Source organism: Salvelinus fontinalis, chromosome 37 (genome assembly GCF_029448725.1).
Source record: "Salvelinus fontinalis isolate EN_2023a chromosome 37, ASM2944872v1, whole genome shotgun sequence".
Lineage (NCBI taxonomy): Eukaryota > Metazoa > Chordata > Actinopteri > Salmoniformes > Salmonidae > Salvelinus > Salvelinus fontinalis.
The window spans coordinates 7666088-7686848 of NC_074701.1; the positions used below are offsets into that span (position 1 = coordinate 7666088).

A 20761-nucleotide genomic window follows, 5' to 3' on the forward strand; every position below is an offset into this window, starting at 1 on the left:
GCTCTGTCAGCTTTAATGTTCCCTTGTGCCAAGTCGCACCTCTTTCTATTTTTGTACTAAAGCGACATTCTAAAGTAGGATATCGAATCGCTCGAGGCAGACCATTAAAATAGCAGAGTTTAACCAAGTTTATCGTAAAAGGAATAAGAGCAAGGAAACCTAATATGTCAAACCGGGAAAACCCCTCTTTATTTTGTTCAGAATCGTCTCTTGAAAAATCCTTATCATCCTCTGACTGGTGAGCGAGCCTCGCCTTGACGAATCAACGGCACTCTGTCCATTTTTTAACCCGGTGTCCGTCCGTGACCCTGCTCGCTGGGGAAAGACGAGCGGTAAGACAAGATGTTGCATGTTGTAAAAACATAACATCTTCTTTCTAAGGGAGCCCTACTACCTCCACCAGTTCTGCTCATATCTTGATTATTGAAAACTACAGGTAAATGCCAAAATATTGGAAACACTTGAGTAAATGAGGAATACAAAGTATATTGAAAGCAGGTGCTGCCACACAGGTACGCTTCCAGAGTTAATTAAGCAATTAACATCCCATCATGCTTAGGGTCATGTATAAAAATGCCAGGCAGGCCGTTATTTTAGCTACTATGGCTATGCCTCCATGGAATGACAAATCCCCCATCCACAGGGCACGGGTGGTCATTGAATGGTTTGATGAGCATGAACACAGTGGAAACCATATAACGTGGCTGTCTCAGTCACCAGATCTCAACCCAACACTTCTGGGAGATTCTGGAGTGGCAACTGAGACAGTGTTTTCCACCACAATCAACAAAATACCAAATTATGGACTTTATGGAAAAATAGTGTTGCATCCCTCCAGTAGAGTTCCAGACATTTGTATAAATCTATGCCAAGGTGCATTTAAGGTGGCCTAACACCCTATTAAGACACTTTATTATTATTTGACCCTGCTGGTCATCTATGAATATTTGAACATCTTGGCCATGTTCTGTTATAATCTACGCCCGGCACAGCCAGAAGAGGACTGGCCACCCCTCATAGCCTGGTTCCTCTCTAGGTTTCTTCCTAGGTTCTGGCCTTTCTAGGGAGTTTTTCCTAGCCACCGTGCTTCTACACCTGCATTGCTTGCTGTTTGGGGTTTTAGGCTGGGTTTCTGTACAGCACTTTGTGACATCAGCTGATGTAAGAAGGGCTTTATAAATACATTTGATTGATTGACTTTGTTGGCGTTTCCTTTATTTTGGCAGTTACTTGTATATTCCCCTTCCGAGGTAAGAGCTTAATTGAAAAGCATTGATGTAGGAAATGCAATTTGACCCATATCCAACCTTAATTGACTCCACCATATACATTCCTCCTACAGATAACCATTAACTAGCAACCAGACTGCGGACCTTCTCCTTTCCATAGGTTACCTGCAAATTAACAGTATTTCAAATCAGAACCCATCAGATCATACAGTAGAACTCAGTTTTTCTTACCATCGACAGAGCCAAACTCTTTCTCATGGGCACGGGTCAGAATCTCTTTGTACAGAATCTCAGCCTCTTTGTATTTCCCCTGTTTGAGAAAGCAGGATGCCTGGAGAGAAAAAAAGTACTTATCAATGTTGTATCAAAACGAGGGTATTGAATCACACTGTGTTCCCAGAAAGAACATGGCCAATCCATCCATCCACATATTTCCCCAGTGTAGTTCAGGGGCTCATGAACAATGATATAGCACTACTGCGCCTGCCTCTGGGTCTCAATGAATCATAAAGCAGACAAGATATGAGTGGGCGGACGAGACTAGCTACGGGACTCTGAAAGCTGGCAGAGAATAGACAAAGCCCCAGTGGCCTTGTGCAGTGCACCAGTTTGCTTTACATACTAATTGAGACCGTTTTCCCCCTGTTTGTCGAGCGACGAGATCAATTAACTACAAAGCAAAGGTGCCGCTGTGTGTCAATCACGCTGTGAATGTGACGCAAACTCTAAAAGTGGAAAATCCTTGGTTTCTTTTCTCTGAATACCAATATAGATGGTTCCTCCTGGACTGAATCAAATTCTGTGTCTTTCAGAACACAAACTTTGAAACTCCACAGCTGAATGTGAAGTGATGCTTTTATTTAAAATCTATCAAAACGCATTCAGCGTTTCAGCATCTACAACTGTAATTACAAGCCACTCCCACAGGAACATAACTAATCTAGGGACACAGAAACCCTGACTCTAACCAAACATGCAAGTTCAAACTAATCCACACATGGTTTATATGGGTGTGATTTTGTAAGCGAATGTCTATGCACATTATTATTATTATTATTATTTTTTTTTAAATTGGACAAGTCTAGGTAGTCCATCTCCCTGTTTCAGTCAATTTTCTTCAGTTTGGTGCATATTGAACACCACCCAAGTGTTGCCCAGTAGTACTCACCAGGTTGTTCTTGGTCTTGGCCACATTGGCGTCGTCAGGACCCAGTCTGCACTCGTAGATCTCCAGGGCGCGGCAGTAGTAATACTCCACCTCCTCATACTTGCCCTGGTTCTGACACAGCAGGGCCAGGTTGTTCAGCTGCTTGGCCACATCTGGGTGGTCCTTGCCCAGTACCTGAGAGGAACAAAACGTAAGAGGTATATGTATTTATATGTCGTTTGGCAACCAGGAAGGTCAATACAGTATCCATGTAATTATCTATATGGTTGCATGAACAAATCACATTATCAAAACGTCAAAATAACAGAAATTCAACCAAAACCGTTATAAAACGGTCAAATAAAAACTGCCAAAACGTTATCACAAATCAGTAGCTTTTTCTAAGCGTATTATACAACTTAGTGCTGCAGGCAGAGAGCTTAACTGTTTTGTTGTCTACCATTTAAGTACGTCTCAACCTTTGATCGTGTTCTAATCTGCTTAATTAAATAATATCCTCGAGTCTCTTTCAGCAGTCAACATCAGGTTTCTCCACTCAAAAGAAGCAAATCTAATAAAAACCCAGATCAATATGGAGTGAGCTGTTTGGGGCTCTGAGGCACAGAACGTATCTGCTACGTTACGTCTGCACTGTTCTTTCTCTCGTCTTCCAAACCACTCTCTCCTCCCTGGTAATTATAATCATCACGTCACAGGAATTTCATTCTGCGAGAGTTTCTATCAGAACGGAGGCCTAGATAAGTGTGTGCTTTCAGGTGATCTGAGCAATATTATGTCAGGGTAGCAATAGATAAGAGGTCCAGGGATATGGCCTACCTTTTCTCTGATCTCCAAAGCTCTCTTGCACAGTGGCTCGGCCTCCTTGTACTTGCCCCTCTTTCCATAGAGCACGGCCAGGTTGTTGAGTGTAGCAGCAACCTGGATGACAGGAACAAACACAACGAGGATTAGACTACTTGGAGTTGTCACTAACCAGCAACCATTTTTATATAGTATCAATATTTCCATCTATGTCATCAGGTGATGTATCAAGACCATAACATGGATATTGCCCAGTCTAACATGTTTTAGCTATCTGTCACTTGGGTCTGGTAGAAGTGAGATTCCTATAGCCAACAGTGTTTTCATTAGTTTGTCTAGAGGACCAGGGAGAGAGTGGGAGTGGGAGTTCAGGGCATGGCACCTAGCGCATGCTTCAAATTGACTTCCTCCAACCCTTATTCTTTAACAAAAACATCCTTCCTTTCTCTTGACTACACCAGCAGCGTACGGGTCTATGTCCCAAATGGCACCACACATAAAGCCCTCTAGGGGCCCTGGTCAAAAGTATTGCACTAAATAGAGAATAGGGTTCCATTTGGGATGCAGCCTATTGTTATGGATCATTCTCATGGATGTTGATGAAGTGGTCATAAACATCTAAGGACCATTTCTCCGTGTGTGAAGTTGTTTTGGAAATGCATTAGCTCTGGGTTTAGGTGAAAGGGTATTGAACAGTTGTGATTGATGACCTTCAGGTAAGAGACTAGCAACATAAATCCATATCAGGAATTGATGTGGATAAAGCAAGAAATGCATATAGAGACGTAGTGTGGGACGGTAACCAAGGCGGGCTGTACATTATTGGCTCCCCAGTGACAAAGCCCACCAAGCCATTCTGGCTATTATGAACTAACACCTGATGACAAATCTTTTTATTCCACATATGGGTCAGTCTGTCCACATAGTGTGGTTGTCATGAAGACGGTCCTTGCTTACAGCAGGGTGGTCTTTGCCGAGAGTCTTCTCCCGGATGGACAGAGCGTCGTTGAGCAGGTGGGCAGCCTCTTTGTATTTGTTCTGATCCCTAGAGAGAGAGAGCGCGAGATCCGATATAATCTCAGCATACTAGCACACCGCAAAGTCATAATGGGCTGTCTTCACTGCATCCGTTGAAATGCAGAAATTAAGACAGATTAGTATATAAGCAATGAAGGATTAACACTACAAATCCTACAAAGACTGCAAATAGGAAAACCTAGCAAGGCAAACTGAACAACATAACAGGCAAACCATGCAGCATTGTCCCTAGGCACAAACTAGGCACAAACAAAACGGAGGAAAACTGAATGAAACAGGGTGGGACTTCGTAGTCTTGTCCAATATAAAATCTTGTTACAAAACACTTTAAAGGCCCAGTGCAGTCAAAATGCAGTCTTTCCTGTTTTTTGCATCATATTGTACAACTGCTGGTGAAACTAACACTAAAAGTGTGAGAACATTTGATCAGTGTTATTTCTTGATAGTTGCCAGTTGAAAATACAATTTACACAGGACCTACACAGGACCTTCTAATCAGCAGGTTTGCATGGGCAGGAATTTCAGCATTCCATGGTGACACCACCATGCGGTAAATTGGTGAATAGGCCAGTAAGAGTTCCAAACCACTGCTAATAACATAGTTTCCAGTTTGCCCCTCCCAACTCAGACCACTACCAGACAGTCCTAGCTAAATTCTTGCTTGAGAAAAGTGTCATGCTAAAAAGCTATTTACGCCCATTTTAAAGTAAGATACTTCAATTGTTACCCAGAAACGATTTGATATAGAAAAAAATGTCTGCATTGGGCCTTTAAAACATTGTCTGCTAGGTGCCCTAATGAACACGACCCTGGTATAGATCAAGAGAACGCCGGGCCTCACCTGTAGACAAGGGCCAGTATATTGAGCATGGTGGCGACGTCCGGGTGGTCGTGTCCGGAGGTCTTCTCCAGGTCCTCCAGGGCCTGTTTGCAGAGGGGCACGGCCACCTCGTAGCGGCCCTGGGAGGCGTACTGGATCACCAGGTTGTGGAGGGTCCTCAGGCGGGCTGGGATCTCATAGCCTCCCTGTTGGGCTGCGGCCACCGCAGCACTGTTGTGCTGGTGCTGCACTGTGGGGGTGAAGGAAGGAGGGGACACAGCGCAAAGGTCATGTCAACGGGAAGACGAAGGACACTGGTTGACCTTGTTATTGGTAACAAACAGTGCCGTGAAAGACTGAAATGTTGCCACAATAAACAATGTGCAGAGGTAATTGTGTGTGTGAGGGAGAAATCTTTTCTACAACAGTGCATTTTTTAATTGTAGTTGAGTGGCAAAACTCCAATAATACATTACAAGCCAAGGATCTACAATTATATCTAAGACTGTGTCCCAAATGGCAGGCTATGGGCCCTTGTCAAAAGTAGTCCACTTGATAGGGTAGAGGGTAGGCTGACATTATTGTTATCCTTTATTTAACCACAGAGGTCACAAGTACCGAGATCTCATGGATGGCTAGTAATGATGTCAGTGGTTCTTACTGCCTTGGCCTTGCTCCTCTTCATCGTTGGGGAAGAGATCATCCAGAGAGTCCTTTGGGGGCTCGCCGTCCTTCTCCTCCTGCTGAGAGACACATCCCCAGTCATTAGCCCAATTAACACAAGCACTTACCTACCTGAACAATACACAGCATGAGAGACAGCCACGTAAAATCAGAATATTATATTGTGGAGTGAGAGCAATGTAAAATCTGAATATTATATTGTGATCGAGTGAGGGTGGGTGTGTGATGGCCGGTATATTCCTGCTTGTTGGCTACATCTGCTGGCCAGGAGAGAGGGTGGCCCGGAATGGTAAGAGCCTAATTACCCCACACCTGATTATAATTAGCTTGGAGGATGGGTGGTGGCTGTTTTTAACCTGGCTTTGGCCAGATCTGCTTGTGTCCCTGGAGCAGCAAGAGCTGAAATGCTGAGCCCACTAATGCGGAGAGGGATATCAGACCCAAGGGGACAAGAACCTACCGGACGTTACTTGGCCGTAGACCTGACCCCAGTAAGAACAAGACTGCTAGATTTCTGTTTTATATGCCGGCAAACAGCTTAGCTGTCCAGTAGCAGAGACGGACCGGAAGAATCATGTAGAAAGGCTCGGTTTTTGGTTTTGCTACCCAGCACTGTTGCCCATTGTGTTTTTTTTTTACTGAATAAAAGTCCTGGATAGTTTCCCTGGAGAGAAGGTCCACCTTGGTCGAAGCTTGTGCTACTTCACATTATCGTCACTTGTGGGCCAGCCCAGCACCCCTGACTGCTACACTGGTGGAGAATGCAGGCATTAAATCTCTGGGTTTGGAGTGCTAAGTGACAAAAGACTGAAGTAATTCCATATCATAGAGAACCTCAAGCAGCTGGCTCATGACAGCCAGGCCCAGTATGACATACACAGGGACTTCATTACAGAGTGAAAGAATCAAAATGCTAGGTTCCTAGTCCATTTACAGACCATCACCACTGGTGATCCACAGGCAACCCCAGCCAGTGGACCCAAACTGGGAAGGCTCCTGTTGAAAATGACAGAGGTGGATGATGTGGAAGCCTACCTCTCAGCCTCAGAGAACCGCAACACGGAAGGGTTGGCCCGAGAGCACCTGGGCTGGGCTGCGTGGACCCTTCCTGGCTAGAGATGCACACCGGTCCTACTATGACCTATCAGATGATTAAGCTAAAGACAACAAGGTGGTTAAGGCAGCGATTCTGGCCCAGCATGGCTACACGTTGATGAGCCAGGTCTTGAAGTTCCATGAATGGACCTTTGTTCCCATCCAGTCAGTTAGGGCCCAGATGCACTACCTTATCCGGCTGGCGAAGGCCTGTTTGCAGAGTGACCCCTCAGGGCCTAGTGTGGAGGAGAGTGGTAACGGACCACTTTCTACGGGCCAAGAAGATGGCCAGCCAGGGCAATCCACAATCCGTGTACCAACTAGTCCTCCTAGTGGAGAGCAACCAGACCACAATGGATATGCTGAAGTCTGGTAAGACGGACAAGACTGAGGGTAAGCTAAGGTAACAACCAGAGAGACCCCTGCCTCACGCCCAGAGGGGGAGCCTCCCCGACAACGTATGTTCGGGCTAAGCCCAGACCCAAGTTATGCGTGTAGAAATTAACCCATGCCCACTCCACAGATCCAGTTGGGGGGAGGCCCTGTCACTTAATGACCTGTTGTTAGGAGTCACCAGCCCCCACATTCCCAACCAAAGTAGATGGAAGAGGTGCAGAAGCCCTGTTGGACACCGGCAGTACGGTGTCGTTGATACAGCCACAGCTAGTAGGTGAGCACAATCGTACCCCAGAGAATTCCATGGTAGTGTCCTGCATTCATAGGGACACCAAGGAGTATAACACGGCAGTGGTGAAGCTTACAACCCCTTAAGGGAACTATCAACTTTAAGTATGGGTAGTGCCCAACCTCCCGGTACCCCTTCTGGTGGGTCACGATTGTCCTCATTTCTAAACTGTTGGGAAGCAGAAGGCCCAGTTCAACCGTTCAACTGTAAAGAACCCCACCTGGGGCTCAGAGACAAACCAACCAGGCCATAGCCCAAGAAACACTCCAACTGTCTACGAATATCCCTATTTGCGCAGCCCAGTGGAACCCGGATGGGGCCTACACCGAGCTGGGATCAGAGGAAGAGTTAGCAGGACCCTTCGATCCATTCCCAGACTGGAAGCTGTCAGAGGAAGATCTCGGGGAGAACCCCTCGGTCTCAACCACAAAGGCCAGTTTGGAAGGGCTCCGCTGGAAGACCCCAACCTCACCCAAGTGAGGAGCCAGGTCACTGAAGTAGATGGAAAGATGATCCCTGGGGTGAGTGAACTAAGATATCCTTGATTTGTGATTAAGAGGCAGCTGTTGTACTATGCTAAATAAGTCAATTCTGAAGTTAACGAACTGTTATTGGTTCTACGGCAGTATGTCCCCACCATATTGCAAATTATCTAACTCACATGTCCTTGGTGGCCATCTGGGGGTCCAGAAGACAAAGGACAGGATCCTCTGGCGCTTCTACTGGCTGGGAGTGGTAAGAGCCATGGAGGACTATTGTCAGTCGTGTCCCGAATGGCAACTCAGTGCATCTAAAGCACACTTCAAAAATCCTCTAATCGCTCTTCCTATTATAGATGTCCCCTTTGAGAGAATCGCAATGGACCTGGTGGGGCCCCTGGTGAAGTCCACCAAAGGGCACCAATACATCCTTGTGATTCTAGATTATGCCATACACTAACCAGAGGCCAGTCCCATAAGAACTATGACCTTGAAAGTGATTGCCAAGGAACTGGTGATGTTCTTCAGACGAGTTGCCTGTCCGCACAGAAGCATCTCGAAAGGTTGCTGCCATCAACACGCAGCTTACAAAACTACAGCGGCAAGAGATGGGGGAACTAGTGGACGAGAGCAGGGACATCTCTCCCTTCCCAGGGTGCACAACCTTGAAGCACCACCACATCCACACAGAACCCAGAAAGTTAACATTATGGCCTTACAGGGTCCTAGAGGCCAGACTGGAGGCCATCAAAAAGGAGGACCACCAGATGCTAAAGATGTGGATTATCGAGCCTTCCCAGAGTAGAGAGTGCAGCCCGATCTTCTTAGTGCCAAAGCCGGACGGGTGAGTAAGGTTTTGCAATGACTACTGAAAATGAAATAAGATATCAAAATGTGACGCTTATCCTATGCCCGGTGTAGATGAGCTGACTGATCGCCTTGGCAGCGACCAGTATATCAGCACCCTGGATCTTACTAAGGGGTACTGGCAGGTTTGCGTGGCTCCAAAAAGGGGGGAGAAGACTGCCTTTGCCACACATACAGGGCTGTACCATTACACGGTTCTACCCTTCGGCCTGCATGGAGCTTCGCGTACGTTTGAGGCTAACGGCTAGGGTCCAGAGACCCCACAGTGAGTACTCGGCAGCATAATTGGACGACGTGCTAGGGCTGTACACAAAGTGGGAATCTCACCTGAAGCAGCTCAACGCTCTCTTGGAGGTACTTCGCAGAGCAGGTCCAACTGCCAATGCAAAAAAGTGCAGGCTGGGACTTGAGTAAGGAGAGTACCTGGCATCACCATCGGGAGGGGCAAAGTCAAACTGCTAGAGAAGAAAGCTCAAGCCATCCGAGTGGCCACGGACCCAAACCAAGTCTCAGCTAAAAACCTTTGATAGTCTAACCAGCAATTAACGTAGGTTCATTGCTAACTATGCAACTGTAGCTGGTCCTTTCACAGACCTGACCATAAAAGCCCCAGCCCAGCCGGGTCAGGTGGACTGACAAAGCGGAAGAAGCCTTCCAGAACCTAAAGGAGGCCCTGTGTTCCAGACTGGTCTTGGTGATGCCAGACTTTGGAGGAGAGATGGTGGTCCAGACTGATGCCTCAGACAAATGGGTGGGTGCAGTCTTGTCCCAATAAATACACATGGAGGAGCATACCATCCTATAGAATCAGCCGGAAGCTGTATCCACGAGACCAAATACTCAGTGGAGAAAGAGTGCCTAGCGGTGCAGTGGGCATTGAAGAAATTAAAGTACCTCCTGGGACGACACTCACGCTGGTCACGGACTATGCTCCTCTGGTCTGGATGTCCAGGAACAAGGAGACCAACGATGGTGACCAGGTGGTTTCTCTCACACCAACAATATCGTTTCTCTGTTGGCCACAGATCTGGGTCGAAATACAGGAACGCAGACGCACTGTCCCGCCACTATATTCCTTCTCATTGGCTACATCAGCTGGCCAGGAGAGGGGGTGGCCTGAATTCACACATCTGAATATAATTAGCTTGGAAGTTGGGTGGAGACTGTTTTTAACCTGGCTTTGGCCAGATCTGCTTGTGTCCCTGGTGCAGCAAGAGCTGAAATGCTGAGTCCTCCAAAGCTGAAAGGGATATAAGACCAAAACGGGACAAGAACTTACCGGACATTACTTGGCTGTAGACCTGACCCCAGTAAGGAGAAGTCTGTTAGATAAATGTTTTGTTTGATATTCCGGTAAACAGCTTAGCTGTCCGGTAGCAGAGGGACCAGAAAGACATGTAGAAAGGCTAAAGGAGGAGCTAGGTTTTTGGTTTGGTTTTATTGTTACCCAGCGCTGTGGCACATTGTTAATTAACACAAGTCCTGGGTAGTTTCCCTGGAGAAAAAGTCCGCCTTGGTCTAAGTTTGTGCTACTTCACACCAGCCCGGCACCCCTGACCGCTACAATATTAAAATCCCTCATGGCAATCATTCAGTCAAGTGCCACTAGAATAGATAGAGACCGAGAATGACAAGCGTATTCATCTAATAATCTAAACAGCTGCGTGCTGAACACATGACAGAATGTCTGCTGAGCAGCTGGCAGGCGGTTTCTTTACCAGCCATGTTGGAAAATTCTTGCATTCACTGAAATGTTATCAGTACATATTCATCAGATTTTCTGAAAACCAGAGATATTTTTTCGTTCATAATCTCAAGACCAGTGGGGGGGGAAACCTGAACCATTTGGTTCCTTTTCAAAATTCAGTTACGTTTTATGAACTAATGACACGACCCAGGAGATATTTTAAATTCTAGATTGTCAGCGTCCTTCAAGAACCCTATGTGGAAAATTGCACATCCATATGCATTTAAACATTTTCTTAGCCAGGCAACCTTTTCAAAGACCTTAAAATAAATAGCAGGGTGAGGGTTGTGGTCCCAGAGGAGTTTAATCTGGAACAGGTCCTGCTGCTTAGTTAAGCTTAGTCATTGCTTGGGCCATTACAGCTTGTGACTGACTGAGGAGAAAGTCGGGTGCATTCAATGACATTCAGTGACAACGTTGCAGATATAAATTTAACGAATCAACCTGACAATGGCCAATACTATATGACAGAAAATCATATCTGTCCTACAAAATGCATTTCTATCTGAATGTTGTGTAACATTGCACCCTTCTAAAATAGACCCACGAATACAGTCAGGGTCATTTTCATTATGCATTAAACAGAAGAGATAAAAAGGGCTGAAAAGGGGAGCGACAACTTAGACTTGTCCAATAAGAAACATTATTTTTCGTTGCAAAACAATTTGCATGCCCTAGTTAACATGACCCAGGGGGGTTCATTCTAACCACTGGATCAATGAGGCCCTGACCAATCACTTTCCAGGAAGGCCATGCAGGTCATTTCCCCTCATTTCTTGTTAACAAACTACAGTTTTGTAAAGTCGGTTTTGACATCTACCTTGTGCATGACACAAGTCATTTTTCCAACAACTGTTTACAGACTCACTGTTTCACAATTCCAGTGAGTCAGAAGTTTACATTCACTAAGTTGACTGTGCCTTTAAACAGTTTGAAAAATTCCAGAAAATGATGTCATGGGTTTAGAAGCTTCTGATAGGCTAATTGACATAATTTGAGTCAATTGGAGTTATGGATGTATTTCAAGGCCTACCTTCAAACTCTGCCTCTTTGCTTGACATCATGGGAAAATCAAAAGAAATCAGCCAAGACCTCAAAACAAAATTGTAGACAAGTCTGGTTCATCCTTGGGAGCGATTTCCAAATGCCTGAAGGTTATCACGTTCATCTGTACAAACAATAGTACGCAAGTATAAACACCATGGGACCACGCAGCCGTCATACCGCTCAGGAAGGAGATGCGTTCGGTCTCTTAGAGATGAACGTACTTTGGTTTGAAAAGTGAAAATCAATTCCAGAACAGCAAAGGACCTTGAAGATACTGGAGGAAACAGGTACAAAAGTATATATCCACAGTAAAACGAGTCCTATATCGACATAACCTGATAGACCGCTCAGCAAGGAAGAAGCCACTGCTCCAAAACTGCCATAAAAAAGGCCAAACTACAGTTTGCAACTGCACATGGGGAGAAAGATTGTATTTGTTGGAGAAATGTCCTCTGGTCTGATGAAACAAAAATAGAACTGTTTGGCTATAATGACCATCGTTATGTTTGGAGGAAAAAAGGGGTAGGCTTGTAAGCCAAAGAACACCATCCCAACCATGAAGCACAATGGTGGCAGCATCATGTTGTGGGGGTGCTTTGCTGCAGGAGGGACTGGTGAACTTCAGAAAATAGATGAGGAAAAGTACGTGGATACATAGAAGCAACATCTCAAGACATCAGTCAGGAAGTTAAAGCTTGGTCGCAATTGGGTCTTCCAAATGGACAATGACCCCAAGCATACTTCCAAAGTTGTGATAAAAGGACAACAAAGTCAAGGTATTGGAGTGGCCATCACAAAGCCCTGACCTCAATCCTATAGAAAATTTGTGGGCAGAACTGAAAAAGCATGTGCGAGCAAGGAAGCCTACAAAACTGTCTCGGTTTACACCAGCTCTGTCAGGAGGAATGGGCCAAAATTCACCCAACTTATTGTGGGAAGCTTGTGGAATGCTTCCCAAAACGTTTGACCCAAGTTAAACAATTCCAAGGCAATGCTACCAAATACAAATTGAGTGTATGTAAACTTCTGACCCACTGGGAATGTGATGAAATAAATGAAAGATGTAATAAATCATTCTCTCTACTATTATTCTGACATTTTACATTCTTAAAATAAAGCAGTGATCCTAACTGACCTAAGAGGGGATTTATACTAGGATTAAAACTGAGTTTAAATATATTTGGCTAAGGTGTATGTAAACTTCTGACTTCAACTGTATATATATATATATATTTATTTATATACACATACATACATACATACATACATACACACAGTCCCAGTCAAAAGTTGCAAACCTACAAGGGTTTTTCTTTATTTTTACTATTTTCTACATTGTAGAATAATAGTGAAGACATCAAAACTATGAAATAACACACACTCATGTAGTAGCCAGAAAGTGTTAACAAATCAAAATATATTTTAGATTCTTCAGAGTAGCCACTCTGCCTTGATGACAGCCTTGCACACTCTTGGCATTCTCTCACACAGCTTCGCCTGGAATGCTTTTCCAACACTCTTGAATGAGTTCCCACATATGCTGAGCACTTGTTGGCTGCTTTTCCTTCACTCTGCGGTCCAACTCATCCCAAACCATCTCAATTGGGTTGGGGTCGGGTGATTGTGGAGGCCAGGTCATCTGATGCAGCACTCCATCATGCTCCTTCTTGGCCAAATAGCCTTTACACAGCATGGAGGTGTGTTTTGGGTCATTGTCCTAATGAAAAACAAATGATAGTCCCACTAAGCGCAAATCAGATGGGATGGCGTATCACTGCAGAATGATGTAGTAGCCATGCTGGTTAAGTGGGCCTTGAATTCTAAATAACTTAGTGTCACCAGAAAAGCACTCCCACACCATCACACCTCTTCCATGCTTCACGGTGGGAACCACAAGTGGAGATAATCCGTTCACCTACTCTGCGTCTCACAAAGACACTGCGTTTGGAACCAAAAATCTCTACATTTCCACCGGTCTAATGTCCATTGCTCGTGTTTCTTGGCCCAAGCAAGTCTCTTCTTCTTATTGGTGTCCTTTAGTAGTGGTTTCTTTGCAGCAATTCAACCATAAAGGCCACACAGTCTCCTATGAACAGCTGATGAGATGTCTTACTTTATTTGGGCTGCATTTTCTGAGGCTGGTAACTAATGAACTTATCCTCCACAGCAGAGGTAACTCTGGGTCTTCCTTTCCTGTGGCGGTCCTCATGAGAGCCAGTTTCATCATAGCGCTTGATGGTCTTGCGAGTGCACTTGAAGAAACCTTCAAAGTTCTTAATTTTCCTCATTAACTGACCTTCATGTCTTAAAGTAATGACGGACTGTCATTTCTCTTTGCTTATTTGAGGTGTTCTTGCCATAATATGGACTTGGTCTTTTACCAAGTAGGGCTCCTCTTCTGTATACCACCCCTACCTTGTCACAACACAACTGATTGGCTCAACCGCATTAATTTCCACAAATGAACTTAAGGCACACCTGTTAATTGAAATGCATTCAAAGTGACTACGTCATGAAGCTGGTTGAGATAATGCCAAGAGTCTGCAAAGCTGTCAAGGGTGGCTACTTTGAAGAATCTCAAATATAAAACATATTTTGATTTGTTTAACACTTTTTTGCTTACTACATGATCCCATAGTTTATGTCTACTATTATTCTACAATGTAAAAATAAAGAAAAACTCTTGAATGAGTAGGTTTGTCCAAACTTTTGACTGGTATTGTACGTGCATACGTGAATCCACACATTTGCCAACTCACAGAGGGTGAGACGTCCTCGTCGTACTTCTTGAGCTGGTTCATGAACTCCAGGTGCTTCTTCTCCTCCTCCAGCTGTGCCACGCTCTGCTCGCTCTTCTGCAGCTTCTGCTGGGTGTTGGCCAGCTCGTCCCTCAGCCACTGGTTCTCCTGGCACAGCCGACGCACCTGGGCTCGCAGCTTCTGCTTTTCAGACTCCACCGCGTTTAAGTGGTTGGACAGGGCCATCATCACCTGAGGAGAAGAGGGGAGGAGGTTATCAGACCACTGCACATCAGTAGCTGTCCGTGGTTCTCTTCAGTCCGCTTTCATCTTAGTTCTCCCTGGTTCCTCAGATGGAGAAATAGCATTAGAGGTAAGAGAACAAGGCAATGGCAGAGAGCCTTGTGAAAGACAGAGACCCTAACAGACAACTAGCTGTGTTAAGGGTGAATCATGATGACTGATTTCCTAAGCTTGGTCTAATATACTGTAGGTTAAGTTGCTGTGAAATATAAATATGATAAATATATATATGCATATATAAATATATATAAATATGAAATAATAGAAGTTGAAGCAGCAACCAACTTGAGTCATTTGCAGAGAATCTGATCCCAGATCTGTTATACTGTCTACCTCTAGCCAATGGTAATTTTAAGACCAAATACATTTTGAAGACAGCATTAAATAGACGTGGGACCAAACTACTCAGCTCCTCCCTCAGCTCACATACCTGTGCTTCTCCAAGGCCCAGCTCGATCATCTCCACAGACTTGCGCAGAAGGCTGGACTTCTCGTGCACCAGGTTAGCCTCATCTTTCTTCAGGCACTTGATGGTCTCCAGCAGGCTGTGCAGGATGGAGTTGTGCTCATTCTTCAGTGCCTCCAGGCCCTGGATCACCAGCTTGGTGTTGGAGATTATCTCCTCCTGGGACAGCTTCTCCAGCTTCTCTTCCCTTGGGTACACCATCGTGGACATCGTCTAGTCTACCGTAAGGGGGACCTGGGGGAGAGGAAGGGGGGAAACAGAGGAGGACAAGGGTGGGTTAATGTCTTGGAAGAGAGGAGATATATATCTACCTCTCTCTATGGTTGCAAAATTCCCACAACTTTCCAAATTTAAAGAAAACTTGGTTGGAAGACTCCACGGAATCTGAAGTTTTGCAAGGTAGATGGGCCCACTCAATGTCAGGTGAAAGGAAATGTCAATTAAATAAAACTATGCATCCCAGTGGGGCAATTATTGCAGGGCATATTAGAAGACAAGTAAACAACACATTTGATTAGTATTCCAACACAGCAGAGTTTATTTACACAGAGCCTATTAAGCCTGGCGTACAATACATAATTATGGCCCCGATTTAGCTATCGCAGAGAAGTTTGAGATCCAGTGCCAAAATCCCCATGACGTTGCCACTCGGGGCACACGGACGTCACCAACACTCGTTTAATGCGAGGAGGTCAGAGACACAATCTGAGGGCTACCAATCCCATCTGAGCCTCCCCAGGCGTCCCAATATGTTAATAACATGTTAGATAAATTAAACATCGGCACAAAATCTGCAATACTCTTGTAGTATGAGATGTGCAACTGCAAGTTGAGAACTGTGATGAGCAATAGCTAATGAGAGCACGCCAGAGAAGAACCCAAATATGATGAAGTTGTATCGCATCACCCAGAATGTGTAGACTCTTGAACAGGAGTGATGACTACTATGTGTTCGTACTTGCCTTTAACCAAAGCGTCAAATCGTTACATCTCTGAAGTTCAAATCTAAATCAGTGTTTTCGCGAGACAGCGTGGCATCGAGAATTCTCACGACCAGGGGAAGAATCTTGTATTAAGTGACCCCCGTCTGTACAACATTGTTTTAATGTGCGCACCACTACATTGGCAGGACAAAAAAACGACGGTTGTTTAAAAATTGAGAGGCTCGGCGATGTTAGGATTTTGAAAGCGGGGTTTGACTTGATTGAAGTTCCAGAGCCAAAGCACAGCACCTCCTTCACTTCCCATGCTATCCATGTCAAAGTTTTAAAGCCTCAACCTCTGGCCTCAATTACAACGGATTCAATCTTCACACTACTGATCAGTGCGCACTGTCTCAGCAGTCAGTGTCAGTCAGCTATAACAAGAGCGGAGCTGGGTAGTGTCAAATCTATACTGAACAAAAATATAAAACGCAACATATTAAGTGCTTGCCAAGATAATCCATCCACCTGACAAATGTGGCATATCAAGAATCTGACAAACAGCATGATTACACAGGTGCACCTTGTGCTGGGGATAATAGGACACTAATACACTAATAAGACAATACCACAGATGTATCAAGTTGAGGGAGCATGTAATTGCCATGCTGACTGCAGGACTGTCCACTAGAGCTGTTGACAGATAATGTTATGTTAATTTATCTACCATAAGCTGCGTCCAACATTGTACCATAAGCCACATCCGGCCACCTGGACAGCTGATGAAAATATGGGTTTTCACAACCGAAGAATTTCTGCACAAACTATCAGAAACCGTCTCAGGGAAGCTCATCTGCATGCTCGTTGTCCTCACCAAGGTCTTGACCTGACTGCAGTTCGGCATCGTCTTCAGTGGGCAAATGTTCAGCGTCGACGGCCACTGGCACGCTGGAGAAGTGAGCTCTTCACGGATGAATCCCGGTTTCAACTGTACCCGGGCAGATGGCGTGTATGGCGTCGTGTGGGAGCGAGTGGTTTGCTGATGTCAATGTTGTGAACAGAGTGCCCCATGGTGGCGGTGGGGTTATGGAATGGGCAGGCATAAGCTATGTACAACGAACAAAATTGCATTTTATCAATGGCAATTTGAATGGACAAGAGATTCCGTAACAAGATCCGCCGCCATCCCCTCATGTTTCAGCATGATAATGCACGGCCCCATGACGCAAAGATCTGTACACAATTCCTGGAAGCTGAAAATATCCCAGTTCTTCCATGGCCTGCATACTCAGACATGTCACCCATTGAGCATGTTTGGGATGCTCTGGATTGACACGTACAACAGCATGTTCCAGTTCCCGCCAATATCCAGCAACTTCTCACAGTCACTGAAGAGTGGGAGAACATTACACAGGCCACAATCGACAGCCTGATCAAACCTATGCGAATGAGATGTGTTGCGCTGCATGAGGCAAATGGTCACACCAGATACTGACTGGTTGTCTTTTTTTATTTTAAAGCCATCTGTGACCAACCGATGCATATCTGTATTCCCAGTCATGTGAAATCCATAGATTAAGGCCTAATTAATTTACTTATATTGACAGATTTCCTTATATGAACTGTGACTCAGTAGAACATTTGAAATTGTTGCATGTTGAGTTTATATTTTTGTTCAATGTAGATAAAAAAAAAAAACATGAACACAAAACATCCATCTACAGCTCAGTGGCTCAGTGAACCCACCCTTCACAGTGACAGGCAGGCACGATGTCACCTCTCTGCTCCAGTCATGACACAGTAAGCGTAAGACTGAGGATGCGTGACTGACAAATTAACAGATCTGGACATACAAGAGATGAAAGGATTCAGAGACTTCATCAGTAAGATGGGTCATTACTTGTATGGGGCTGTTCAAATTATGCCATGACTAACAAATGTACTCGGATTAGGCTAGGCTACTAACTGCACAAAGTGAGTCACTACTGCAGCTTTAATGAGTAGCCTATGCAAAACATTACTCACTGTTCTGTGTGGCCTTGATAGAAGAATGTTAGAACCAGCCTTATCACAGATAACCACAACGGCAAAACAATTAAGAAAATTGTATGCAAAAACAGACAAGACAAAAATGATTTACAAACTATAGGCCTGTAGGCTGTAACACAGGCCTTTTTTACTTCTCAGCTGCTCTTATTCCTATCATTTGTATAGACTTCATGTACACTACAGTATGTGGAAGGTGAACTTGTCCATAGACCTGCTTTCCCTGATGAACAGCCGTGGGGGAGAATGGGATAGGAGAATTCTAGTGGATAGACAAATTCTAGTGGATAGACTGGCAGGCGGGAACGCTTTGGGCCAATCCCAATAACACCAGGTTCAGAGCAGGACAGGGCTGCAGTTGGCCGGCTGTGGACTGAGGGCACACAGATTAGAGGTTGACCAATTAAATCGGCATGGCCGATTAATTAGGGCCGATTTCAAGTTCTCATAGCAAATCGGTAATCTGCCTTTTTGGACGCCGATTACATTGCAATCCACGAGGAGACTGCGTGGCAGGCTGACCACCTGTTACGCGAGTGCAGCATCAAAAGGATCTCGTGGCTGCAAGGAGCCAAGGTAAATTGCTAGCTAGCATTAAAATTGTTTTTTTAAATAATCAATCTTCACAATCACTAATTAACTACACATGGTTGATGATATTACTAGGTTAACTAGCTTGTCCTGCATTGCATATAATTAATGTTAATTTATCATCGAATCAGTCTACTTCAACTTCGCCAAACGTTTCTTGCAAGCCTTGCAACGAGAGGACACTGTCTAGACATACACTACATAACCAAAAGTATGTGGTCACCTGCTTGTCAAACATCTCATTCCAAAATCATGGACATTAATATGGAGTTGGTCCCCCTTTGCTGCTATTCCAGTCTCCACTCTTCTGGGAAGGATTTCCACTCGATGTTGGAACATTTCTGCGGGAACTTACTTCATTGAGCTACAAGAGCATTAGTGAAGTCGGGCACTGATGTTGGGCGAGTAGGCCTGGGTCGCAGTCAGCGTTCCAATTCATCCCAAAGGTGTTCGATGCGGTTGAAGTCAGGGCTCTGTGCTAGACGTTATACACCTGTCAGCAACAGTTGTGACTGAAATAGCCGAATCCACTAATTTGAAGGGGTGTCCACATACTTTTGTGTACATAGTGTATCTCAGAAGTGCCAGGCCATGAATGAATAGGAAACAAGTCTCAAAATGAAGCCAGTCAGCAGACAAGAAGAAACATGTTTATAGGAGTGCTGGAATTGCCTACAAAATGTACAGAAAGAGCGTGGTGGCTTACAAGGTGCTTGTAAGGTGCTCAAGGTGTGTTTACTTTCAAGACAAGAAACCTGCAAAACCTGCTTCTTTGCAACTACAGGCTAATCCTGTAGGCTAATGAAATACCAGGTGACTCCAGCAGTAGCATAGCCAGAACCGCTGACTTCTACACACTTTGCCATTGAGCAAATTGAAACATTTGCAGTTTTATAGCTAATCTCATGCAATTCTACACATTTGGCCATGAAGCTGAGAAAAGGGTGCCGTTTTAAAGCTAATTAAAGTTAAATTATAGGTGTGTGTTGACGGTGATAAAGGCAATGGATTATGAGCAGTTGTGTTTGCTAAGTGAACAAATGAAGTAGGCAGTGGCATGGTGCATATAGCCAAAGAAGCACAGTAACATATGCCTTAATGGAGTCATATTTGTGGCTTATTGTGGGTGTGGCTTTCAGTTTATTTTTGGCCACCCATCCCATGAGAGTGAATGTCATTCAAGTTAATCTGAATGTCATTTCAGTGCACTGCTATGAATTCTGGTAGTGTTTGTGTGTTTAGGTAAAAATAAATACATGTCCCATTTGGAACACTGACAAGTAGAGCATAAAAAAAGTACTTTTTGTTGTTGTTGCGCAATGTGATTGGGTGGGCCTGACTCCCCAGTGGGTGGGCTGGACTCCAGTAGTTTGACTTCTTATCGAAGGTTAAAACGTCAGTGGCAGAGAAGGATGTGGCTGTGTGCGAACAATAACTTTGCATAGGCTAGTAGTCTATATGCCTTATCTTGCTTTACAAACAAAAGGACTGTATAATTCCCCTTGCTTAGACCTAGGCTATATGACAAAGTTCTACCTGAACAGAAAATGACAGTCAAACTAAGCCAGGAGGAGCCAAACAATTAGGGTAGATTTTGAAATCAACTGCTAACACTTTAATCCAGTGAACGGAGGAGAAGGGGGATTTAGAAAAACCCTGGATAGAGTGAGAGAATATTACAAGCCTCTCACCAAGGTTGCACTGAGAAAAAAAAAAAAGGTATTACAAACACGAAACAGCAGTGCCACAGAAGCTACGGCGATGTTTCTGGTTGATGTGGTGCTCAAAGCTTCTACTTGCCCAAGCTAATATTTCTATGCGATTTGAGCTCAAACGATGAAACGCATTCACAAATCAGACTGTTGGGGCTAATAAACTCCCACTGTGAGACGCAGTGGAGTGCCACTGCTATGGATAAAAGAATACACGTCTCAAAGGCACACAGCAGTGACAGACTAACCAGGGTCTCAGACAACAACAAAAAAGGCGTGAGCTATTGTTTCAAGCTCCTCAAGCGGTAAGGTATCACTGTGC

The 20761-nt window shown here is 44.7% G+C and overlaps 1 protein-coding gene across 7 annotated transcripts in view; it reads right to left on the bottom strand.

Moving 5' to 3' along the window:
• The window catches only part of LOC129836042 (kinesin light chain 1-like), a 44625-nt gene that overhangs the window by 17838 nt on the left and 6026 nt on the right, over positions 1 to 20761 (bottom strand). For 5 of the 7 annotated variants that reach the window (XM_055901789.1, XM_055901785.1, XM_055901786.1 and 2 more), the window contains exons 2-9: positions 15132 to 15401; positions 14420 to 14650; positions 5718 to 5799; positions 5078 to 5306; positions 4156 to 4243; positions 3214 to 3315; positions 2398 to 2571; positions 1461 to 1560 (exon numbers count right to left, since the gene is read on the bottom strand). In XM_055901789.1, the coding sequence (XP_055757764.1) occupies positions 1461 to 1560; positions 2398 to 2571; positions 3214 to 3315; positions 4156 to 4243; positions 5078 to 5306; positions 5718 to 5799; positions 14420 to 14650; positions 15132 to 15377 (1252 nt within the window). In that variant the 5' untranslated portion in view covers positions 15378 to 15401. The remainder of the gene's footprint in view (positions 1 to 1460; positions 1561 to 2397; positions 2572 to 3213; positions 3316 to 4155; positions 4244 to 5077; positions 5307 to 5717; positions 5800 to 14419; positions 14651 to 15131; positions 15402 to 20761) is intronic. The other 2 variants (XM_055901790.1, XM_055901788.1) reach the window with 1 other exon arrangement.